The sequence below is a fragment of the Bison bison genome, unplaced genomic scaffold, assembly GCF_000754665.1.
Source record: "Bison bison bison isolate TAMUID 2011002044 unplaced genomic scaffold, Bison_UMD1.0 scf7180017864462, whole genome shotgun sequence".
Classification (NCBI taxonomy): Eukaryota; Metazoa; Chordata; class Mammalia; order Artiodactyla; family Bovidae; genus Bison; species Bison bison.
Window position 1 is genome coordinate 3,186,448 of NW_011495024.1, and position 22,994 is coordinate 3,209,441.

General features: G+C 40.7%; 1 protein-coding gene and 1 non-coding gene across 4 annotated transcripts in view; both read left to right on the forward strand.

The window, feature by feature from the left end:
• MTR (5-methyltetrahydrofolate-homocysteine methyltransferase) overlaps positions 1-22,994 on the forward strand; it is a 134,241-nt gene that overhangs the window by 77,124 nt on the left and 34,123 nt on the right. For all 3 annotated transcript variants that reach the window (XM_010860114.1, XM_010860115.1, XM_010860116.1), the window contains 4 exons: positions 12,087-12,176; positions 13,200-13,352; positions 16,383-16,490; positions 17,540-17,640. In XM_010860114.1, the coding sequence (XP_010858416.1) occupies positions 12,087-12,176; positions 13,200-13,352; positions 16,383-16,490; positions 17,540-17,640 (452 nt within the window). The remainder of the gene's footprint in view (positions 1-12,086; positions 12,177-13,199; positions 13,353-16,382; positions 16,491-17,539; positions 17,641-22,994) is intronic.
• TRNAE-UUC lies at positions 6,000-6,072 on the forward strand. The gene has a single exon. It is a non-coding gene; the product is annotated as a tRNA-Glu (tRNA).

A 22,994-nucleotide genomic window follows, 5' to 3' on the forward strand; every position in this document is an offset into this window, starting at 1 on the left:
ATGGGGAAGCAGTGGAAACAGTGTCAGACTATTTTTTGAGGCTCCAAAATCACTGCAGATGGTGACTGCAGCCATGAAATTAAAAGACGCTTACTCCTTGGAAGGAAAGTTATGACCAACCTAGATAGCATATTCAAAAGCAGAGATATTACTTTGCCAACAAAGGTCTGTCTAGTCAAGGCTATGGTTTTTCCAGTGGTCATGTATGGATGTGAGAGTTGGGCTGTGAAGAAAGCTGAGCACCAAAGAATTGATGCTTTTGAACTGTGGTGTTGGAGAAGACTCTTGAGAGTCCCTTGGACTGCAAGGAGATCCAACCAGTCCATCCTAAAGGGTGTTCATTGGAAGGACTGATGCTGAGGCTTAAACTCCAGTACTTTGGCCACCTTATGCGAAGAGTTGACTCATTGGAAAAGACTCTAATGCTGGGAAGGATTGGGGGCAGGAGGAGAAGGGCACGACAGAGGATGAGATGGCTGGATGGCATCACCGACTCGACGAACATGAGTTTGAGTGAACTCTGGGAGTTGGTAATGGACAAGGAGGCCTGGCCTGCTGCAACTCATGGGGTCGCAAAGAGTCGGACACGACTGAGCGACTGAACTGAACTAAGGTATATTAATTATCTATCATGGGTGTTGCTTTCTAGAATTGAGTTTAAGGAAAGATGAAATCTTTTTTCAAGAAAACTTACTTTATAATTTATTTCAGAAAGCAATGGCAAAGGAAGAAATTTTTCTCACAGAGCATACCAGGAAAATGGAGGAATGCCTTTGTGTATGTTACCACCTGGTTTAATGTTCTCTAGGTTAAAATATGAATTTAACTTTGGCAGAACTTCTGACTTTTCCTCTTCCTTTGAAGAGTACTAAAGTGTTCTGGAAAAGGGATAGGATAGCTTAGGGTTAATTGCGTCCTTGATTTGTCCTTGTCACAGATGGCAAGATTTTGATTTCTGAAACTGCCTATGTTAGCCTTAGGTTCACTCAACAAAGATGAGTTCAGACTCAGTGCCAGTGAGCACAGGACCCTCCTCTCAATTCCTTAGGACATTTATAATTTCTTAGATGGACGCAGGACAGAATGTCCTGGATCTTGACTGTTGCAAATATAAACAAGCTTTTCTTCTCAGTTCATTACATAAGAAACAGTGGCTAGATTTCCTTCCCTATTTCCATGATTATGTCTACTCAGACAAAGTGCTGAGCCATTTCTTTGGACACCAGGATACAAGTATGAAACAATATCCAGCTTTTTTTCTTAGCCTGCTTTCCACTTGGCAGGAGATTGTTCATTAATTGCCAACTAAGACAGGGTTCTACTGAAGACCAGAGGGGCATCATAGCTTCTACTCAAGCATTCTTAGTTAACCCATAATGTGATGCGGTTTCTTATCTTCACTGTCCAGATGAGACAGCTCTCACTTAAGAAAGATAAGGCTCCTTATTTGTGAGACTGTTCTCATTTAAGATTTTGTTGGTTTTGTATTTTATAGCAGTCATTCTTTTCGGTCTACATTCACTTCCAGTACTTGTTTACAAGTTTTTATTTCTTTATATCTTGCTAAACTGCCAAGAGGTTTTGCTCCTAAGGGACAGCTGAAGAGTAAGAGGGGAAATCTTAATAGCAATTTCAAGGCTTCATCAATCCATCATAAAAAAATTGCCTCCCTGTTTATGTAACCACAGGACTTATTATAAGCCACTGACCCCGTCTGTCGAGTAGGTTAACTGTCTGCATTCAAGGTGACTTCTGTTGCTGTTAAGGAATTAATAACAAAGCAAGTATGCTTTCATCACTACCAGGAGTCGCCAGCTCTTTAACCATTCCTCAGGGTATACTGATTGCAAACAGCATGAAAAGCAGGAATATTATGAGGCAGATAAGGGTTGAATTTTTTTCTTTATGAGAGAATGATTATCTCTTTTCATTGTCAAATAATAAGGTCTACACTCAAGTTTCATCTGATAAATCATTCAGTGTTATTGTTGAAAAGGGTAGGAAGAGTCTCATCTCTGACCTTACTAATCTAATGGGCTTTATTGAAAAATGATATCCTCGGTATGGGGCAGGCTGACCTGTGCTGACTAAATTATCTTGGGTAAGAAGAAGTTCCAGGTAACACGAGACCATTATCTCACGTGGAGTTTGTTCATTGGGCAGTACTGTTTGGGTGTTAACAGGGACAATCTCTGGGTGTGATGGCTCTTGCATGGCCTTGGATTGTGAGAATACACGTGTCCCCAACTTATGATGATATGCAGGCAGTAAGCATTCAGGAGAAACTGTACTTTGAATTTTGACCTTTCCCTGGGTAGGCGACATGCAGTACCATCCTCTCTTGTGATGCTGGACAAAGGCAGCGGATCGCAGCTTCTGTTCAGCCTACCATCTCGAGGGAAAACAACCACTGACAACCACTCTGGACCCACACCGCCATTCTGTTTTTCACTCTTGGGACAGTTTTCAATAAATTACATGATATATTCAACATTTTATTATTAAAAAAAAAAAGCTTAGTGTTAGATGCTTTTGCTGAAACAATAGGCTAATGTCAGTGTTCTGAGCACGTGCAAGGTAAAGTGAAAGTGAAGTCGCTCAGTCATGTCCGACTCTGCGACCCCGTGGACTGTAGCCCACCAGGCTCCTCCGTCCATGGCATTCTTCAGGCAAGAATATTGGAGTGGGTTGCCATTTCCTTCTCCAGGGAACCTTCCCGACCCAGGGATCGAACCCAGGTCTCCCGCATTGCAGGCAGATGGTTTAACCTCTAAGCCACAAGGGAAGCCCACCTACATGCAAGGTAGGTGAGGGGCTAAGCTGTGATGTTTGGAGGGTTATGTAAGTAAGTGCATTTTCAGCTTAGAATCTTCAGCAGATGATAGGTTTATCAGATGTAAGTATTCTTGATGCTTTTCTAGAAAAAAGGTCTCTGTTCCTTATCTGGCCTTGGTTTTCTCGTTGCCAGTGGGTGCTCACACTCCCCTTTGGTTTTTGCTTGAGCAGTTTCCTCCCTAGGTGCTGGTCCAGTTTGATATCAGAAATAAAATACATGTCCTCATGAGGCACCTTACTAATGGGGAGCTACTCTTGAGCAGTAGAAGCAGATGAAGGAGTAGCCAATTGAGCAGTTGAGCGGCCACCATGCTTGGAAGCTTTCTCCATGTGTCTGGTGTCTGGGCCGCTCAGTGTGTGAGGGCGCGACAACTTAAGTTTGGATCATGGAGAGTGTCCTACTGAATAACTAGTTGGAAAGCAGATGGACCCAGTGTGCCGGGTCATGCTTCTGAAATAGCTGCTCTGAAATGGTACCATTTAGAATATTGATTTTCTGAAGCGTGTTTATCATATATCAGGTGTGATAATGAAACTCTGTACATGGTGAGAAATCCTCACGGGCCACACTTTGCATTCTCGCTTCCTACTGTTCACAATCACACAGCATTGCCCCCTCCCTGCCCCTTCCATGTGGCACACTGCTGTTTTTCTGTGAACACACTTGGCCTTTTTTCCAAGAGTATTTGGAACACTCTGCCGTTTTTACTTATCAGACTCCATCCCACAGGCAGGAATTGCCTGATTGTGTGGTTGACAGGACAAGTGATGTTTACATATATCAAGTGATGAGAATGTGAGCTTTAGAAGGACTCTTTTTTTTGCGGGGGGTTGGGGAAGGTGTCACACTGGTCTAGTTTTGTATTTTCTCTTAAAAAAATGTCAGAGTATATAATCTATGAATTTTATCATTTTTAGATCTAAAAATTGAGATATGATCAATATACATTAGTGTTAGATGTATAGCATAATGATTTGATATCAGTATATATTATGGAATGCTCATCACAATAAGTCTGGTTAACATCCATCACCACATTTGTTTCTGTTTTTAGATTCCAAGTGTAAGTGAGATCATATGGTATTTGCATTTCTGTTTGACTTATTTCACTTAGCATATTGCCCTCAAGTTCCACCCATGCTGTTTCAAATGGCAGGATTTCCTCTTTTTATGGCAGAATAATATTCCATTATATACATAGTATATCACACTTTTTTTATCCGTTCATTCACTGATGAACACATAGATTGTTTCTGTGTCTTTTTCTATTATAAATAATGCTGAAAAAAATACATTTTTAAAAATTTATTAATTTTTTTTTTTACTTTACAATATTGTATTGGTTTTGCCATACATCAACATGCATCCGCCATGGGTATACACATGTTCCCCATCCTGAACCTCCCTCCCATCTCCCTCCCCATACCATGTCTCTGGGTCATCCCAGTGCACCAGCCCCAAGCTTCCTGTATCCTGCATCAAACCTAGACTGGCGATTCGTTTCTTATATGATATTATACATGTTTTAATGCCATTCTCCCAAATCATCCCCACCCCCCACAAAGTCCAAAAGACTGTCTATACATCTGTGTCTCTTTTGCTGTCTCGCATACAGGGTTGTCATTACCATCTTTCTAAATTCCATATATTTGCGTTAGTATACTGTATTGGTGTTTTTCTTTCTGGCTTACTTCACTCTGTATGATAGGCTCCAGTTTCATCCACCTCATTAGAACGGATTCAAATGTATTCTTTTTAATGGCTGAGTAATACTCCATTGTGTATATGTACCACAGCTTTCTTATCCATTCATCTGCTGATGGACATCTAGGTTGCTTCCATGTCCTGGCTATTATAAACAGTGCTGTGATGAACATTGGGGTACACGTGTCTCTTTCCCTTCTGGTTTCCTCAGTGTGTATGCCCAGCAGTGGGATTGCTGGATCGTATGGCAGTTCTATTTCCAGTTTTTTAAGGAATCTCCACACTGTTCTCCATAGTGGCTGTACTAGTTTGCATTCCCACCAACAGTGTAAGAGGGTTCCCTTTTCTCCACACCCTCTCCAGCATTTATTGCTTGTAGACTTTTGGATCGCAGCCATTCTAACTGGCATGAAATGGTACCTCATAGTGGTTTTGATTTGCATTTCTCTGATAATAAGTGATGTTGAGCATCTTTTCATGTGTTTGTTAGCCATCTGTATGTCTTCTTTGGAGAAATGTCTGTTTAGTTCTTTGGTCCATTTTTTGATTGGGTTGTTTATTTTTCTGGAATTGAGCTGCAGGAGTTGCTTGTATATTTTTGAGATTAGTTGTTTGTCAGTTGCTTCATTTGCTATTATTTTCTCCCATTCTGAAGGCTGTCTTCACCTTGCTTATAGTTTCTTTTGTTGTGCAGAAGCTTTTAATTTTAATTAGGTCCCATTTGTTTATTTTTGCTTTTATTTCCAATATTCTGGGAGGTGGGTCATAGAGGATCCTGCTGTGATGTATGTCGGAGAGTGTTTTGCCTATGTTCTCCTCTAGGAGTTTTATAGTTTCTGGTCTTATGTTTAGATCTTTAATCCATTTTGAGTTTATTTTTGTGTATGGTGTTAGAAAGTGTTCTAGTTTCATTCTTTTACAAGTTGTTGACCAGTTTTCCCAGCACCACTTGTTAAAGAGATTGTCTTTTCTCCACTGTATATTCTTGCCTCCTTTGTCGAAGATAAGGTGTCCGTAGGTGCATGGATTTATCTCTGGGCTTTCCATTTTGTTCCATTGATCTATATTTCTGTCTTTGTGCCAGTACCATACTGTCTTGATGACTGTGGCTTTGTAGTAGAGCCTGAAGTCAGGCAGGTTGATTCCTCCAGTTCCATTCTTCTTTCTCAAGATTGCTCTACATTTTTTAATTGCCATCTTCTTTAAGGTTTTTTTGTCATATGAGAGCAGCATTAGTCTCTTTGCATATGAGAGTGCCCTGTGTGATCAGTTACCACCCCAGCCCTCAATCCTGGAGTTCCTCCCAGTCCTCCTCCTTCCATGCTGTCCATTAATACTTTTATGTTTGTCCTTTCCTTCTCTTCCTGTTCCTACCACTGTAGTGCAGGCTTTCATCATGAACTACTAAAACATTCTCCCCTTTCTAGGGTTCTCTTAAAAATACTACTTTGGTGGGAATTCCCTGGTGGTCCAGTGGTTAGGACTTGGCACTTTCAGTGCAAAGGGCCCAGGTTCAATCCCTGGCTGGGGAACTAAGATCCCACAAGCCGTGTGTCTCACTTCCCTGGTGAAAAAATACTACTTGGAATGTTACTCTGAAGCTTCAGAATTCTTGTCATTCCCCCACCTGCACCCTTGCCACAGTTGCCTGGAAGGTTAAATCCAAACTCCATAGCGTGGGTTCCTAGCACTCTTTGGCTTGGCCTCTACTATCCTGCACAAACGTTGCTCTGGGAAATCGGTTCTCATTCAGCTTTAAATCATTCAGCTAATATTTTCCCATGTTTTGTTTTCTGCTTTGTCCTTTCTGAACTTAGAGGATCTAACTGATAAGAGAGGCATGCCCCTGTAGAGCCTGCAGTGCAGGGAGATGTGCACAAGTATGTAGGGGCAGTTGTCATCCAGTGTGGTGGGGAGATGCTGTGATAAGGCATGTACAGGATGCTGTAGGCTGCTTGGGAGGGCCACTGAACCCAAAGGTAGAGGTGGTCAGGAAAAGCCTCCCAGAGTGATGGGTTAGGGGGGACCTGAGAGCTCAACAGGAGTTAGCCAGGCTAAAGTTTGGGGTTGGGGTACAGTACTGGTATTCTCTGCCAGAGGAGGAGTGTCTGCATCTAGCTGTGGCCTGGTATTCTGGTAGGTGCTAAAGAAAATATTGTCAGATGAATGGATGTAAAGGGCCAAGGATGAGAGAGATGATGGAGAACATAAGGAATTGAGATGTTCAGGATAGACTGAGTTCTTCAGGAATGGCAGAAAATGAAGCTAGGAGACAATTGGTTCAGACATTGTCCAGCATGAAAAGGAATCAATACAACATTTGCAGAGCAATATGGAGAAGGCAGTGGCAACCCACTCCAGTACTCTTGCCTGGAAAATCCCATGGGCAGAGGAGCCTGGTAGGCTGCAGTCCATGGGGTCGCTAAGAGCTGGACACGACTGAGCAACTTCACTTTCACTTTTCACTTTCATGTATTGGACAAGGAAATGGCAACCCACTCCAGTGTTCTTGCCTGAGAATCCCAGGATGGGGGAGCCTGGTGGGCTGCCGTCTCTGGGGTCGCACAGAGTCGGACACGACTGAAGCGACTTAGCAGCAGCAGCAGGGATCTTACAGTGAATCTTCCCATGGGGGCAGTTTGATCAGGTTTGTGTTTTGGAAAGGCCCCTCTGGCTACAGTGTGGAAGATGCATTGGGGCCAGGGTGATCCTGGGCTGTGGAGACCAGTTAGATGCTTGAACTATGAAAGTGGAAGCAGAGTAGAGCAAAATATTGAGTCGGTGTAATTTTTAGGGCTAGGTAACTAATTGAATGTGAAGACTGGATGGAGAGTCAAGAGTGATACTTAGATTTCAGATTTGGGCAGCGAGTGACATCACTTGAGATGGAAGAAACAGATAAGCAATTCACCTTCCATCCCAGGATCATCACGATTTTGTCCCTTTGCTGAATCTGTCAGCTTCTTCAAAGTCTCTCTTCACCACTCCAGTTTGTGATGATCACTCTGTCCTCAAAATTCCTAGCCTTGTCTGTGTCATCTTCTCATTCAGCACTTGGCACAGGCTTTCTCTTGTAGCTTACCTTTCTCTGTGTATTTCCATCTACCTTGCTGCTGCTGCTGCTGCTAAGATGCTTCAGTCATGTCCGACTTTGTGCTACCCCGTAGACGGCAGCCCACCAGGCTCCCCAGTCCCTGGGATTCTCCAGGCAAGAACACTGGAGCGGGTTGCCATTTCCTTCTCCAATGCATAAAAGTGAAAGGTGAAAGTGAAGTCGTTCAGTCGTGCCCGACTCTTACTGACCCCGTGGACTGCAGCCTTCCAGGCTCCTCCATCCATGAGATTTTCCAGACAAGAGTACTGGAGTGGGGTGCCATTGCCTTCTCCGTCATCTTCTCATTCAGCCCTTGGCACAGGCTTTCTCTTGTAGCTTACCTTTCTCTGTGTATTTCCATCTACCTTATGATACGGCAAAGTCCTTGAGAGCACGGTCTATGTCTTGTACCTCACAGTGTGCCCACCTCTAAGACAATTTCTGACTTGCCTTTGTTACAGACGCTTCACATATCTGGGTAGTGATGGTGCTATATGAGAACTTTAAAAGCTCATCAGATATCAGCTTTAGCTTTTCTTACTGTCCGGGAAATCTTTAGTCCCAAGATGCTATCTTTTAGGAAAGAAGAAAAGGAAAAAAAAAAAAAAAATGGAGTCTCACTCAGTCTCTCTACTGAACATTCAAATCCTAGTGAGGATCATTTTATAATTATAGAAATATTGAATCACTATACTGTGTACCAGGAACTAAAATTATAGGTCGATTATGCTTTAAAAAAAAAACCCCAAAACTCATAGGAAAAGAGATCAGATTTGAAGTTACCAGAGGCAGGGGCTAACAGGAGGGAAAATTGGATGAAGGGAATTCCTCTTAAGATGCATAATTACTAGGGATTTAATGTACAATGTGATAAATATCATTGACACTGGTGTATAATATATATGACAGATGTTAGAAAACTCAGGAGTTCTCATCACAAGGAAAAAAAATGTTTTTTTCTATTTTATTCTCTACCTATATGAGATGATGGATATCAGTTCAGGCACTCAGTTGTGTCCAACTCTTTGTGACCCCATGACTGCAGCACACCAGGCCTCCCTGTCCATCACCAACTCCCAGAGTTTACTCACACTCTTGTCCATCGAGTCAGTGATGCCATCCAGCAATCTCATCCTCTCTTGTCCCCTTCTCCTCCCACCTTCAATCTTTCCCAGTATCAGGATCTTTTCAAATGGGTCAGTTCTTCACATCAGGTGGCCAAAGTGTTGGAATTTCAACTTCAGCATTAGTCCTTCCAATGAATATTTAGGGCTGATATCCTTTAGGATGGACTGGTTGGATCTCCTTGCAGTCCAAGGGACTCTCAAGAGTCTTCTCCAACACCACAGTTCAAAAACATCAATTCTTCTGTGCTCAGCTTTCTTTATAGTCCAACTCTCACAGCCATACATGACTACTGGAAGAACCATAGCTTTGACTAAATGGACCTTTGTTTGCAAAGTAATGTCTCTGCTTTTTAATATGCTGTCTAGGTTGGTCATAACTTTTCTTCCAAGGAGCAAGTGTCTTTTAATTTCATGGCTGCAGTCACCATCTGCAGTGATTTTGGAGCCCAAAAAAATAAAGTCTGTTACTGTTTCCACTGTTTAACCATCTATTTGCCATGAAGTGATGGGACAAGATGCCATAATCTTAGTTTTCTGAATATTGAGCTTTAAGCCAACTTCTTCACTCTCCTCTTTCACTTTCATCAAGACACTCTTTAGTTCTTCTTCTCTTTCTGCCATAAGGGTGGTGACATCTGCATATCTGAGGTTATTGATATTTCTCCCAGCAGTCCTGATTCCAGCTTATGCTTCATCCAGTCCAGCATTTTGATATATTCTGCATATAAGTTAAATAAGCAGGGTGACAATATACAGCCTTGACATACTCCTTTCCTGATTTGGAACCAGTCTATTGTTCCATGTCCAGTTCTAACTGTTGCTTCTTGACCTGCATACAGGTTTCTCAGGAGGCAGGTAAGGCGGTTTGGTATTCCCATCTCTTTAAGAATTTTCCACAGTTTGTTGTGATCCACACGGTCAAAGGCTTTGGCATAGTCAACAAAGCAGAAGTAGATGTTTTTCTGGAACTCTCTTGCTTTTTTGATGATCCAACGGATGTTGGCAATTTGATCTCTGGCTCCTCTGCCTTTTTTAAATCCAGCGTGAACATCTGGAAGTTCACAGTTCACGTACTGTATAAGCCTGGCTTGGAGAATTTTGAGCATTACTTTGCTGAGTGCAGTTGTGAGGTAGTTTGAGTATTCTTTGGCATTGCCTTTCTTTGGGATTGGAATGAAAGTTGACCTTTTCCAGTCCCGTGGCTACTGCTGAGTTTTCCAAATTTGCTGGTGTATTGAGTGTAGCACTTTCACAGCATCATCTTTCAGGATTTGAAATAGCTCAACTATTCCATCACCTGCACTAGCTTTGTTTGTAGTGATGCTCCCTAAGGTCCACTTGACTTCGCATTCCAGGATGTCTGGCTTTAGGTGAGTGATCACACCATCGTGATTATCTGGGTTGTGAAGATCTTTTTTGTACAGTTCTTCTGTGTATTCTTGCCACCTCTTTTTAATATCTTCTGCTACTGTTAGGTCCATACCATTTCTGTCCTTTATTGAGCCCATCTTTGCATGAAATGTTCCCTTGGTATCTCTAATTTTCTTGAAGAGATCTCTAGTCTTTCCCATTCTTTTGTTTTCCTCTATTTCTTTGCACTGATCACTGAGGAAGGCTTTTTTTTTTTTTTATCTCTTCTTGCTATTCTTTGGAAGTCTGCATCCAAATGGGTATATCTTTCCTTTTGTCCTTTGCCTTTTGCATCTCTTCTTTTCTCAGCTATTTGTAAGGCCTGCTCAGACAACCATTTTGCCTTTTTGTATTTCTTTTTCTTGGGGATGGTGTTGATCACTGCTTCCTGAACAATGTCACGAACCTCCATCCATAGTTCTTCAGGCACTCTATCAGATCTAATCCCTTGAATCTATTTGTCACTTCCACTATATAATCGTAAGGGATTTGATTTAGGTCAGACCTGAATTATCTACTGGTTTTCCCTACTTTCTTCAATTTAAGTCTGAATTTGGCAACAAAGAGTTGATGACCAGAGCTACAGTCAACTCTCAGTCTTGTTTTTGCTGACTGTATAGAGCTTCTCCATCTTTGGCTGCAAAGAATATAATCAATCTGATTTCGGTATTGACCATCTGGTGATGTCCTTGTGTAGAGTCTTCTCTTGTGTTGTTGGAAGAGGGTGTTTGCTATGACCAGTGCGTTCTTTTGGCAAAAGTCTGTTAGTCTTTGCCTGCTTCATTTTGTACTCCAAGGCCAAATTTGCCTTTTAGTCCAGGTATCTCTTGACTTCCTACTTTTGCCTTCCAGTCCCCTATAATGAAGAGGATATCTTTTGGGGATGTTAATTCTAGAAGGTCTTGTAGGTCTTCATAGAACTGTTCAACTTCGGCTTCTTCAGCATTACAGTCGAGGCATAGACTTGGATTACCGTGATGTTGAATGGTTTGCCTTGGAAACGAACAGAGATCATTCTGTCATTTTTGAGATTGCACCCAAGTAGTACATTTCAGACTCTTGTTGACTCTGAGGGCTACTCCATTTCTTCTAAGGGATTCTTGCCCACAGTAGTAGATATAATGGTCATCTGAGTTAAATTCACCCATTCCAGTCCATTTTAGTTCACTGATTCCTAAAATGTTGATGTTCCCTCTTGCCATCTCCTGTTTGACCACTTCCAATTTACCTTGATTCATGCACCTAACATTCCAGGTTCCTATGCAGTATTGCTCTTTACAGCATCAGAACTTGGTTCTATCACCAGTCACATCCGTAACTGGATGTTGTTTTTGCTTTGGCTCCATCTCTTCACTCTTTCTGGAGTAATTTCTCCACTGATCTCCAGTGGCATATGGGCACCTACCGACCTGGGGAGTTCATCTATCGGTGTCCTATCTCTTTGCTTTTTCATACTGATGGATATACATTAAACTTACTGTAGTAATCATTTCATTTGTACATAAATCAGCTCTTTATGCTGTACACCTGAAATTTGTATAGCACTGTATGTCAATTATACTTCAATAAAACTGGAAAGGAGAAAATTTTTAAATAAAAGTTCAAAACCTATAAGATTTCTCTCTTTTCCTCTCTCCTTGAAGTGAAGTGAAGTCGCTCAGTCATGTCTGACTCTGCAACCCCATGGACTGTAGCCTATCAGGCTCCTCCGTCCGTGGGATTTTCCAGGCAAGAGTACTGGAGTGGGTTGCTATTTCCCTCTCTCCTTACCTCAAGCATTTTCCAAAGATTTTATTCATGCCGGCACTGTACTAGGGCCTTGAAACATAAGGGAAGAATAAGACATAGTTTTTTTCTGCCAACTAGCTGAGAAAGTGACCTGTTGTACCATCTCTCTATTCACATTTCAATCCAGACTCAGGGCAAAGGAGGGAAGAAAGTCATCCAGACTGATGAGTGGAGGAATGGCCCTCTCGAAGAACGCCTTGAGTACGCTCTTGTGAAGGTGAGTGTGGGCCGGAGGCTGGGTGCTGGTCCTAGTGGCTGATGGCATGGCTGGAGGAGAGGTACTGGCAGCAGCTGATGAAGGAGATTCCCTGGACTACTCCTGAGTGATTTGCCCTCCATCCCACCTCTATGTCTAGAACATTAGGCAGTATCTGGAGATATTTTAGGTTGTTCTGACTGGAGTGGGAGGTTTTTACTGGCATGTGACCAGGGATGCTGGTGAACATGCTATACTGCACAGTAGAGGCCTACACCACAGAGAATTATTCAGTGCAACTGTCAGTAGTGCCCGAGGTGAGAAGTGCTGTTCTAGACCATGTGGCTGTCTCTTGATCAACAAATGAGTTCTGGCTCTTCTGCTGTAGTTAGACTTTTAGTCCAGATAGATAATCTCTTGGCTTCGGTTTCCTCATTTGTGAGTCTGGAAATTTCAGGGTTTTGTTTTGTTTGTTTGTTTGTTTGTTTTGGTCTCTAGAATTTAACTTTTAATTTCTTGGAACTTTTGAGATTCACCTACTTCAGGTTGTAGAACTAGTTTGGATCCTTGAACTGGGGGCACTGGAGGATTAGGGCTTGATCAGTGAAGGCTGGGTCCTCCCTGCACCCAGCCCTGTCAGTGGCAAAACAGTGATTTCACAGGAGATATTTGTTTACATGTAATCTGGTAAACCACTAGGATAAAAAGTGTATTTTATTATGAATTTGAATTTATTAGTACTCCTTCTGTCACTAATTTTTCACTTTATATCAATAAAATGCTTTATGTCAATAAAGCCATCTAGGCACTTTACATTTTACACATTTAATCCTCAAAATAACCATGTGAGGTTGGTATTGTATGATTATTAAATGAGGAACCTGATGCTTAATAAGTTGTCTAAATTAGTGATAAGAGCCAGGATTTGAACACATGCAGTCTGATTCCAAAACCCACACTCTTAACTATTTATTTGTTGTTGGATGTTTGAACTTAAGCCAATATATCCTGTGAATTTTCCCTAATTTTTTGTTTTTTCTGTAGGGCATTGAAAAATACATTATTGAAGATACTGAGGAAGCCAGGTTAAACCAGGAAAAATATCCCCGACCTCTGAATATAATTGAAGGGCCGCTGATGAATGGCATGAAAATTGTTGGTGATCTTTTTGGAGCTGGAAAAATGTTTCTACCTCAGGTTGGCAAATGGGGGAAAAAGTTTCACAATTGAAGGAAAGAGCCTTTATCTTTTAATAAATAGTAAATTTGAGTCTGTTTCTCTGGTTTAATTTTGATGAAAGCCCAGGGGCATTGAGGTGTGATTCTGTTCATTCTTTGTCTGAATTCACTTTTAGGCATAGTCTGAAAAGTCCATCTAGGGTGATGTGGATGTTAGAGGTCATCTGGACATTCCCAGCATTAGTCTTCATGTTCTGGGCTTCTGTACCATCTCTTACCCCAGCACAAGTCTCTCCCCCGACCCCTCAAATTAAAATAAAACCCAAGACTAGTGTAAAGTCAATCATGTTAAGATTTGATTTGACCAGCCAGTGTTCATCCTTAAGGATGAATATTTTGAAAAGATCATTACCATTTTAAATAATGACATGCATTAAATAATATGTTTCAAGTAAAACCAGTAGTCTTACTCTTATTTTGATTTACAGCAGCTACCGACCACATTAATTAACACTGGCACTTTTTGAGACTTCTGGGTTCAGGTCTGTGAGGCATACAAAAAACAAAAAATCCCTGTTCTTTTTTTTTTTTCTTTAACTTTTTAAAATTGAAGTATAATTGATTTTTAAAATTTATTCTATATTTAATTATTCATCGTCCATTCCCCATTTTCCTTCATAGCATTTATCTTTTCTTATAGATTTACTGTTTTATAATTCACATGCAATAAAATGTGCATGTTTAAAGGATGCAGTTTGATAAGCTTTAACATGTCTGTACCTGTGAAACCACCACCACACTCAGGGAACATTCAGTTGTCCTGCATTAGTCTCCCCAAGTCTGGGATAGTTTCACAGTCTTTTTTTTTCATGATGTCAACTTATTGTTTTAACTTCTTATGTTTGAGTAAACTTTAGACTTGCAAGTTGCAGATGCAGTTTAAGTGATCATGTATCCCCCTCAACTTCTTCCCCTAATGTTAACCTTTTCACTTGATCAGAGTGTAGTTATCAGAACCAGGAAATTAATACTGATATAATCATGTTAACTAATGACCTTATTCACATTTCACCAGTGTTTCTGCTATTCTTCTCTTCTCTTTGTGTTCCATAATCCCACATTGCTTTTATCTTGAACAGTTCCTGAGTTATGACCTTGACTTTTGAAGAGTATTGTACAGTTTGGTAAATGATAGGCTCTCTCTCAGTTTGAATTTTCCTGATGTTTTCTCATTTTTGGTGAGAATAACGCAGAGTAATGCTGTGCCCTTCTCATATCAGGAAGCCTGGTGAGGTTAACGTTGATCATTTTGTTAAGAGTGTCTTCTATGTTTCTCCACTGTAAATTTTTTTGTAGGGAGAAACGAGACTGTACAAATACCCTGTTTTCTCATCCTGCTTCTCATAAATTTTAGTATACATTCGTGGACTTTTATGAAAGTCCCTGTTCTTTTTTATCTATTTAACAAATTTGACATATTACATTTTGTAAATTTAAGGTGTACAGTGATACATATTTTAATATGATTGCCATTGAAATAATATTTATCACACTATGTAACTATAGTACATGATTGTATATTCATTATACTGTGTGTTAGAGCCCTTTGGCTTATTTACTTGTTACAAGTTTGTACCCTTAAATATCATCAGTCTCACCCTCCCATCTCTATCCCATGGTAACCACAGTTTCACTCTGTTTTGTTTTTTCTTTCCAGTTTGACTTCTTTTAGGTTCTGCATATAAGTGAGATCATCCAGTACTTAACTTTCTCTTTCTGATTTATCTTGCTTAGTATAATGTCCTCAAGATCCATCTGTGTTTTTTTGCACATGGCCAAATATCCTCTCTTATCATGGCTGAATGATACTCCATTCTGTATATATACCACATCTTTTTTATCCATTCACCTGTTGATGGGCATTTGGGTTGTTCCATGTCTTGGCTGTTATAAATAATGCTCTGATAAACCTATTGAAATCCTATTTTCATTTTCTGTAGGTTTATACTGAGAAGTGGAATTGCTTGATCATGTGGTAGACCTATTTTTAATTTTTCTAAGAACCTCCATATTGTTTTCCATTCCCACCATCAGTGCATAAGAGTTCCCTTTTCACCACAACCTCACCAGCACCTGTTGGTTTTTGTTTTCTTGATGGTGACCATTCTAACATATGAAAGTGAAAGTCACTCAGTTATGTCCTACTCTTTGTGACCCCATGGACTATACAGTCCATGGAATTCTCCAGGCCAGAATACTGGAGTGGGTAGCCTATCCCTTCTACAGCAGATCTTCCCAAGCCAGGAATTGAACTGGGGTCTCCTGCATTGCAGGTGGATTCTTTACCAACTGAGCTATCGGGGAAGCCCTGAGCTATCATGTGTGAAGTGGTATCTTAGTGTGATTTGTATTTGTTATCTCCCTGACAATTAGTGATGTTGAGCATCTTATCATGTGCCTGTTGGCCACTTTGATATCCTTTTTGGAAAAATACCTTTTTAGTTCTCCTGTCCATTTTTTAATCAGATTATTATTATTATTATAAAGTTGCATTAGTTCTTTATATATTTTGGATATTAATCCCTTATCCAATTTATGTTTACAAAATTTTTCTCTAATTCTGTAGACTGTAAGGCTCTTTTTCCTTTTGCATAAGCCTTAATTATAAGTGAATTGTGACACTGGGGATTGAGAAGAGAAGGCTGAGAAGGGGCTTTTGGAGGAGAAGCTTGACACTTGGAGGATGTGCAGAACTTCAGGAAATGATAGAGGGCCTTCTAGGTGGAGAAAAAATAACATGCAGAAGTTCAGAGGACAGAAACTGCAACATTTGATTTCCAGCCTTGTTTTTCTTCTTCTGTACCTGACTGATTAATTTTCCTCATGGTGAACTCATTCCTCACCCACCCACTGTCAAAAATGGACTCAAGGGTGGCTGACCTGAGGTCATAACATGCATGATAATTGATGCTAAAATTTCACAAGCAACCATGTGTAACCATCCAGGTGTTTTGGTAAAGATGCTTGACTCTGTGTATATTTTACCCAGGTTATAAAGTCAGCTCGGGTCATGAAGAAGGCCGTGGGTCACCTTATTCCCTTCATGGAAAAAGAGAGAGAAGAAACCAAAGTGCTTACTGGCAAAATAGAAGATGAGGCAAGTCATTTTGTTGGGGCCTGTGGACCTTGTGAGGAATTGGCTCTGGATACTCTTACTGGGCGGGAGGGTAGGGACCTAAGCCATTGGGCTTGACTGTGTCATTGACGATGAAGCAGAGAAGTGAAACAACTTTTTTACCAAGTATCAGAATACCCTAGGATTTTCTATAGAACGTGGCTTTATGAAATTTTTAATAGAAACATTATTTTCTAAACAAAGCCATGATTTCAAGACAAAACCAGTTCGTTCATTCATCTATCAGCTATTTACAGAGCTCTTACACGTGGCAGGTAGTGTGCTCGACCCTGCCCTTGAGATACTGTTTGGTTTTGGAAAACGTCTTACCTGAATATTCTCTGTGTGCTGGTCATGTTCTTGGCACCACTGCTGGATTTAGTTCCCTTCTTGTTGGCTGTGCCACCACAGTAAATCGTTAAGCTTTTGACCTTGTTTAGCTCCCTGTGAAGCTCAGTCAGCTTTGGCCCCTAAGATTCTGAATTCTTAAATCTATCTGTGTTTGTGAATAGCTCTGACGGTAGTGTTCATAAAAATCCCACTTGCCTTGCATGTCTTTTTCTTTTCTTTCTTTTTCTTTTTTTGAGGGAGGAGATTGTGATGGAACAACGGTGTTGAAGAAGATAGTCTGAGCCCTCCTGCCCTGGCCTGCTGTGGTCCTTCCCATTCTAATGGGGCACATGCAGTTCACCAGAGCCTCCCTCTCCCTTTACTGCTAACATTTACTAAACATTTGTCAGATAGGCTTGGGGGTTACAAATATGATCTTCAGTGACGGGACTGTTTTGTATTTGAACTTAAACTGTTTTTGAGATGATGGAACACATGATCTGGGTTGAAGCCCCCTCAGTGAACCACCTGGGGGGTTGCTGCAGCTTACAGCCTTCTTCGCACAGAGCTTGAGGCTTGGGTTCTGGGTCCATCTTTGAGGGTTGCCTTGGTTGTATTGAATTGCTTTTTGTGCCAACACCTGCCTGGCTCCAGAGAACCAGGTGACCTAGCAATGCTGAGCTGTTTGACTTCCTCTCCAGGACCCTTACCAAGGCACCATCGTGCTGGCTACTGTTAAAGGTGACGTACACGACATAGGCAAGAACATAGTTGGAGTGGTTCTTGGCTGCAATAATTTCAGGTAAATTAGGACCCACCTTTCTTACCTGAGCCCCTTTCTTATTTAAAGTAAAAGCATTAACAGGTGATACGTCTTGGGTGGGAAGGGCAGGGAAGAGCTGTGGATGTTAGAGGTTGTTTTTCTTCACATGTTTTTGAATTTTCTACATTGAACATACCTTTTCAAATGAAGTAATTTAACAATTATTTAATGGTGTACATTCAGTAAGGACAAAAAGAATAGAAAACAGTATTCAAGCAGGGTCAAACAACCCAGAGGCTTCTGGGGAATTGACTTCAGGCCAGAGGCTCAAACATTGGACCCCACCCCATGGCCATATTTCCTTTTTACTCTCAATAAGCTGCCAGATTTTAAAGCCAAGATCTTATTAAGACCTTGGCTAAATGGAGTTTTATAAGAAGGCTTTGACCGTTCTTTTTCCTTTGCTTAGAAGAGAACCATGCATGCCTCTTAGTATTGATGAAGCTAGTTTTTGAATGTTGTATACAAGTAAAATCCCTTTCTTATATCTCTCATTATAGTTGAATAATTATTTAGCGCCAATTTATTTCTGTGTGAGAGCTCATGACCCACAGTAAGAGTGTGTTTTGCTTGGATTTCAACGTATTCTTTGTAATGAAAAGCCTGATATAACTAATGTCTTCTCTGGTCCATATCCAGCCAACGGTCCTTTTGAGGCGTGAACTTCTTTCCATGTGCTGTTTTCTCTATAGAGAGGAGAAACAACTGCAGCTGCGGCTGGGCCCCCTTGGAGTCAGGGTTAGAGAGTTCCCACTGTCAGACAGCCATCACCCTCTAAGGCCCTCCCTGCTTTCAAACTGTTCATCCATGTCTGTGTTCAAGGCTAATTAAATGCAGCTAAGGAAGGTTGGAGATGAAGGAGCATTGGCAGAGTGGCACCTTCTTCTCTGACTGTCTTCACAGGCACTTCTGTTTGGCTGCTTGTTCACTATCAAAAGATGGAGCATTCTCTCCTAGTCCTGGAAACAAGGAATATTTTTCTTGGAATACATTTATTATTTTTTTAAAGATAAATATTCCAGAGAGACAGTGGAGGTTGTTACAGTAAGATTTTTACATATAGAATAAGTATTTGGATGAGGAATAAATATTTGATAAGGTGTTGGCTTCCTAAAATCTCTTGACATTTCTGCTGTTGTCTCATCTTTTCAAATCCTATGCTGTTGATTTCTATTTGCATTCATCTCAATTAGTTAAATTCATTTCAGCCAATAAATGTTTATAGATCATCTACTGTTTACCATGAATTGTATCAGAGACACCCAGATGATTTAGTTGACTTTTCTCCATTCAGGAACTTTACTGTTTGTCAGGCTAAAAAGCCAGGTACATATTCAATGGTGATAATAAGACAAAAACTACTGAAAAAAAGCAATTTGTAAGCAAGCTCCCTAAAGCAATTCTAAAGCAATTCTTGAGATATCATCGTCTGTGTTTATCCTTTTGTATTGTGAAAAATGGGTAAGTAGCTGAGAGAATCATACCAGTAATGTTTCTTCCTCCAGTAAAGGCATTTTAAGAGGCCAGGGAGAACTGTGGCATTTCTTCAGGGTGCTACTGGAGCCCGATGTCATCAGTGAAAGCGACTTATTAAACCCGAACGCTTTCCTCCAGCACACCCATCTCCTCTGGCTTGTACACTGAAGGATCGCTTATTTTTTGCTGGCTTCCCAGGTGACATAGTGGTAAAGAATCTGCCTGCCAGTACAGGAGACACAAGAGACCTGGGTTCAATCCCTGGGTCAGGAAGATCCCCTGGTGTAGGAAATGGCAACCCACTCTAGTATTCTTGCTTACAAAATTCCATCAACAGAGGAGCCTGGTGGGCTACCGCCCGTGGGGTTGCAAAGAGTCAGACCTAACTGAGCACTCACATAATAATGGCAACTGGAGAAACATCTTCTGATGAAACTTTATTCTTTTTGTAAAAAATAAGTGAATGTGCAAACCTTTTTTCTTTGGGGGTCAAACACCCCTTTGAGTCTTGTGTCTCGTAATACATGGACTCTCTACACTGATGGGTTTAATGTTATGATGTCAGGTAGTAGACAGATGCCCCTGAGATAGGCCTTGTGCAGTGAAATGTATACTTTGACTATGTATCCGTTGTGCAGGCTAATGCCTGGGTGAATCACCCAGCTAGTTGAGTGAGTCTAGCAAACCATCTAGTACCAGATGCTAATACAACTTTTTCATTCCCGGCTCTTTGTCACTGGTCAGTAAATCTCATGAAATGCTAAGAGTTCTTTGTGGGGAAAAAAGAAGTAAAAAGGATTCAAAGTGATAGTTCTGTCTAGACAGAAAAAGCACATTTTTTTATGGGGATGATGCAATAGAATTTGCAGATTTGAGAATTTGAATAGATCTGGGGATATGTCCACCTTAGGTATTAGAGTTTACTAATGCCTAACATTTATTTACCACTTCACAATTTATATAGTGCTGCTTTTATATAACTGTTTTTTCCTTTTTTTCCCCTTTGTATTCTTGTCCTGATTTCTGTCTTTCTTTTTCTTTTTTTCCTGTCCTTCATTCTTTTTTTCTTTTTGTGGTTTTGATCCTGCTTTGCCTGCCTCAATTATTGTACTTCTTATTTACACAGCTAGCAAGCGGCAGGCCATCCTCAGGGCTTCTGAGTCCAAAAGTCAGGATTCTGTACTGTGTCAGTTTAGCTTTCAATATTTATTCCAGTTTTAAGCAACTTTAACTGCAATGTCTAGTATTAATATTCCAGTTTAATTCCTCTTTAGAAATAATTTAGAATATTTAAACGTATTTTGATCAGATATTTGAATACATAAAGTTGAGTTTAGAATACTCTAATAATTATTATATAAAAAGACAAATTTAGACTTTTCCCGTTTAACATAATGCAGCCTGTTTAATTGGATAAGAAAAAATAGGATGTAATAACAAAATTTAAAATTAAATATACATCTAGTACTTTTAAAAATATGGATCTGGTGAAACTTATCTGAGACGTATTTTCGTGTTAATCACTGGTTCTTAATATAAGTATCTAGTAAATAATATATGGGTAAATAATATATGGTTAAGAAGGGAACACTTTAAAACTGTATAATGCTAGAGTTTTCAGCTAAGTGAGGAAAAGGAGTGTATTTAAGTCAAGGGTACACTAATCTTTCCTAGCACCTCACAGGTTCTCTTGATAATTATTTAGATGCTTTCAACTGGTGTGTGTGTGCTTTTGGAGCTTAATTGAAATAGAATTGACATACAACATTGAGTAAGCTTAAGGTGTAAAACGTTGATTTGATTTGCAGTATGATCAGCACATAGTGTTAGCTAACCCATCACATAATTACCATTTCTTATTTGTGGTTAACACTCTCATAGCATGCAGTGTTGTTAACTCTGTTCAGAGTGCTGTGTATTAGATCCCTAGAACTTAGTCATCTTCCAGCTGGAAGTTTGTACCCTTGACCAACATCTCCCCATTTTCCCCACCCTACAGCCCCTAGTAACACCTCTTCTACTCTGTTTCTGTGCATTCAGCTTTTTAGACTCCCCATATAAGCCTGTCATACAATATTTTTCTTTCACTGTATATCTTATCTCAGCATAATGCCCTCAGGGTCCATCCATTGTTTCAGTGGAAAGACTTCTTTCTTTCTTATGGCTTCTTAATGGTTTCATTGTATGCATCTATCACATCTTTATCCTTTTATCTGTTAACACACAGCTTAACCACAAGCTTGGAAATCTTGGTTGGGACTGCAAACTGGTACAGTACTCCCATCTAGTGGTGATATATGTGAATTGCAGGATCAGAAGACACTGCCACCTTTAACCTCACTTAACAGATGTGAGGCACCCTAAGAAAAATTAGTTTTATTTTACTTTTTAATTCTTTCTGGAGAGTAAAAGGGGCTTAATCTATTAAAAGATTTATTTTCAAAATTGTATATATTCTTAAATAGTTTTGGATGCCTTTGCTAAGGCATTTGGTGCAGCTTATATTTTGTCTGAATTAGAAGCCCAAATTAAATGCTAATGTTTACAGCTCTGTTGTAACCACTTTAGAATGATGAATGTAAAAGTTTGAAATTTCCATAGCATTCATTTTTATTTTCTTTAATCTCTCATGTGGCAAAATGAAAGAATGTGTATAAGAAGAGACTTACAGACATGGGGTATAGCTCAGAGTGCAGAAGGGAAATCAAGAGAAAGCCAAGGGAGGTGTAGATGTATGCAGGGGAAACAGGGAGTTGTAGTAAAGGGGAGAGAAAATGGGGAGGGGTTGGGAAGGGTGGCGGCAGGCAGGGATGGGATTGACCCAGGCTTTGGATCCTTTCCTTCAGCCAGAGTTCCTCAGGGCCAGCTGTTCATGATTCTAGACCTTCGTTGTGCTAGTCTCTACTGGATGGCCCTCTTCTTTCCTTCACCTGGCTAATACTTGCTCAAGATTCAGGCGATAGTACCCTCCTGGAATCCTCCTAAAACTGTTGTCCAGGTTAGATGGCCTCTCACAGCACACTGTAAAGGCCTCCTGCCTGGCACTCAGCACACTGTGTTCTAATTCAGAACTTGCCAGCAGTTTCTCAACTCACATGTGCCCACATACGGATCCCCTTCTTTCTCCAGGGTGTGAGTGAGGACAGCCCCAGTCCTAGATTGGTTGACCCTGGTGGCGAGTAGCCTCCTTCCTGTATCCCAGTGCCATAAGTACTATTTTCTATGCATGGAAAACATTATAAAGTGCTCCTCTAAGCAGTGATATATTTGACTGTTTCCCAACAAAACTTGTTAAAGCAGCCTAATAAGTTGGAAGTTGAACTCGTCATACTCTAGGCCCCCAGTTCATTGTTTCCAGACCTCTTCTTAACCTCCCTAACATCTGGTCACCTCTCTTACTGATTGCTTCTTCTCTGTGTGACCCCCGAAAAGGGGATTCTTCAGGGCTTAACCCTGGGACCTCTTCTCCGTCTGTCCTCACTGCTTCTCAGACTTCAGTGAACCTTCTGACCACCTGGGGATCTTGATAAGTCAGATCTGATTAAAATAGGTCTGGACAGACAGTCTTAGATCATCTCATTCAGTCTCATGAATTTTTTTTTTCTGTTCCTCTCCCCTGTCATCTCGATCTCTCCCCTTCCCCTCCTCTTCCCACTCTTCCCTCAGCCCCTTCTCTCCAACCCCTACCCACTTTTGGCAATTCATTTTTCTGAATATTTTACACATGGTCTCAGGACTTCTTAACGCCATGTAATATGCCAACAAGTCCCAGGTTTTATCTCCAGCTTGGATCGCTCACCTGGGCTGCAGGCTTACAGATCCAGATGACTACCTGAGAGCTCCATTTAGATTTCTTA